The sequence below is a fragment of the Nipponia nippon genome, unplaced genomic scaffold (assembly GCF_047370975.1).
Source record: "Nipponia nippon isolate SJK-2023a ecotype South Korea unplaced genomic scaffold, ASM4737097v1 scaffold_8, whole genome shotgun sequence".
Classification (NCBI taxonomy): domain Eukaryota; kingdom Metazoa; phylum Chordata; class Aves; order Pelecaniformes; family Threskiornithidae; genus Nipponia; species Nipponia nippon.
The window spans coordinates 35,680,582-35,682,925 of NW_028262402.1; the positions used below are offsets into that span (position 1 = coordinate 35,680,582).

Sequence of the window (2,344 nt, forward strand, 5' to 3'; positions counted from 1 at the left end):
ATACAAAACAGCGGTACCTGTGAGCGGTGAAAGGTGATGTGAAAAGCACAACCTACGAATCGCCGGGCTGGTTTTGTTTTAATGAGGAACTAGGGAACTCGGACACTCACTCACGGCTTGAGACGCCAGGTCGCACTTCAGTCCCTCCTAAGGTATTGCCCTCCGATGCGAAATATTGGGATGGACTGTAAAAGTGCGAGGGGGAAGGACAAGTGATCGTTAGTTAGTTAAAGGAGCCCTTCGCCGTCAGTGCCGTTGTCATTTAAATTCCCACTAAATAATCGAGCTATTTAAAGCTTACTCTTTAGGCAGCGAGCATAACGCGTCCTGAGGCCCCGCGGCTCGCCAGGGTCCAAGGTAACCGCTTTGCCCACCCCTTTCGGAGCAAGATCTACAGGACGGCGGGGCAGAGGTTTCCCGTCCCTCGGGGGAGGGGGAGAAGCAGAGTTCAGTGGGGGTTTTACCCTTCTGCTCCCCCCAGCCGCCGGCAGACTGCAGCCCCCCGCCCCGGGAGGGGGCTCGGCGGGGGGCCCGGGCTGCAGGGCCGCTCCGTGCCGCAGGCTGGCGGGGTGGCGGGGAGAGCTTCCCTCCCGGCCCCGTCCTCCGAGCCAGCCCCTTTGGCCCCGGCTGCGACTCTTCACATCACCTCTCCGCCACCAACGATATTTAACGACGATAAAAGCTCTTACCTGCGACCTGGCTCTCAAATAATCTGATTGTACACGATATAAAGACAGACACCAGCAGGGGTATAGTCATGCGATGGATCGGGTTTCCGTGCCGCACGCGTGCCCCGGAGCCCCGCATCCTCTCCCCGGGGAGCCTGGGGGCCTCTCCCCCCCCGACCCCCCGCCCTTTAGGAGTGCACCAGGACGGAGTGGAGGGAGCCCTTCCCCTCGGGCGTGTTGCTCGCGGCCTGCTCCAGCAGCGAAGCAGCGGCCGGGGAAGCGGCGGGGCAGATCTGCGAGGCGGCCACCGTCAGAGCGGGGATGGCCGAGGCGGCGGGCATCGCCGGCGCCGGCTTGATGGGCACCGGGACGGCGGGCATGGTCTGTGCCGGCGGGTGGCAGAGCGCCTTCACGGGCACCCCGAAGGGTCCGTAGTCGGGGGACACGGGCACGCCGGCCACGGAGTCCATCACCCCCACGTGGGGCCACATGGAGCTCACCACGCTGCTGAGCTGGCTGGGCACCGGGTAGCCCAGGTGGTGCATCACCGAGGCCAGCGGCAGCCCGCCGGCCTGCAGCACGCCCTTGTAATCTCTGCCGATGATGTTCTCGATGGCGAAGGGATGCTTGAAGCCCGAGGGCTGGCTGCTCCCGTAGGGCGAGAACTGCGGCAGCCTCCCCACGGCGGCAGCGGCGGCGGCCACGGCCGCCTCGGAGCCCGCCAGCCCCGGCACCTTGCCCGGGGGAGGCGGCGGCGGCGGCGGCGGGTGCGGGTGGAAGTAGTGCACCATGTGCGGGGGGGGCGCCGGGGGCTTGCCGGGGCCGCCGCCGCCCGCCCCGCCGCCCGGCCCGCCGCCGCCGGGCAGGTGATGCTCGGGGCGCAGGACCTTGAAGCGCTTGCGGCGGCGGAGGAAGCTGCCGTTTTCAAACATGTCCCCGCAGTCCGGGTGCAGCGCCCAGAAGCTGCCCTTGCCCGGCTGGTCGGGGCGGCGCGGGATCTTGATGAAGCAGTCGTTGAAAGAGAGGTTGTGGCGGAGGGAGTTCTGCCAGCGCTGCGTGTGCTCTCGGTAGTAGGGGAACCGCTCCATGATGAACTTGTAGATGTCGCTCAGCGGCAGCATCTTCTCGGCCGAGTGCTGGATGGCCATGGCCGTCAGGGAGATGTAGGAATAGGGCGGCTTCTGGTCGCTGTACGAGCTCTTCCCCGGCCTGGGCATCGCCGCCCCGCCGCAGCCCTCCCGCGGCCGCACGACCTCGCCGCGCCGCGCCGGGCGCCGCTCTGCCCCGCTCTCGGCGGGCTCGGGATGCCGGGGACGGCGCTGCCCTGCCGCCGCGGCTACATCCTGGGCGCCACCCGCCCGGCCCACGCGTGGCGGCCCCGCGTCCCGCCGGCGGGCTCCGCGCACGGCCCCCGCGGGCCTCCTGGAGGCCACCGAGTCTCCCGGGCTTCCCCGCTGCCGCCTGGCACCCGCTGCTGGAGTCGATGCTCCGCAAGCACCGAGGGCTCAGGAGCGTGAAGCGACCCGGGACCTCTGCAGAGACGGGAGGAAGGAAATAAAAACGCCCCTCTCACCGCTCGGTCTGGTGTCCCCTTAAAAGTTTGCGGCGGGCGGCGGCGGCGAGGGCCGGGAGCCGGCGAGGGGAGAGGGCGAGCGGGGCGGCGGCCGCCGTGGCTG

The 2,344-nt window shown here is 68.7% G+C and overlaps 1 protein-coding gene across 2 annotated transcripts; it reads right to left on the bottom strand.

Moving 5' to 3' along the window:
• Positions 1–856: 856 nt before the first annotated feature.
• Positions 857–1,885, bottom strand: FOXB2 (forkhead box B2). Of its 2 annotated transcripts, XM_087742228.1 has the most exons (2): positions 1,505–1,885; positions 857–1,402 (listed from the first exon to the last, which is right to left on the bottom strand). In XM_087742228.1, exons 1-2 carry the CDS (start codon positions 1,883–1,885, stop codon positions 857–859), a joined length of 927 nt encoding a protein of 308 aa, XP_087598354.1. The 2 variants fall into 2 exon arrangements, with proteins under 2 accessions (XP_087598354.1, XP_087598351.1); XM_087742225.1 differs by having other exon boundaries at positions 857–1,885.
• Between the last annotated feature and the right edge of the window lie 459 nt (positions 1,886–2,344).

What these genes read in the sequence shown, in the direction of transcription:
- FOXB2 (XM_087742225.1), bottom strand. Translation starts at nt 1,885, where the DNA reads ATGCCCAGGCCGGGGAAGAGCTCGTACAGCGACCAGAAGCCGCCCTAT.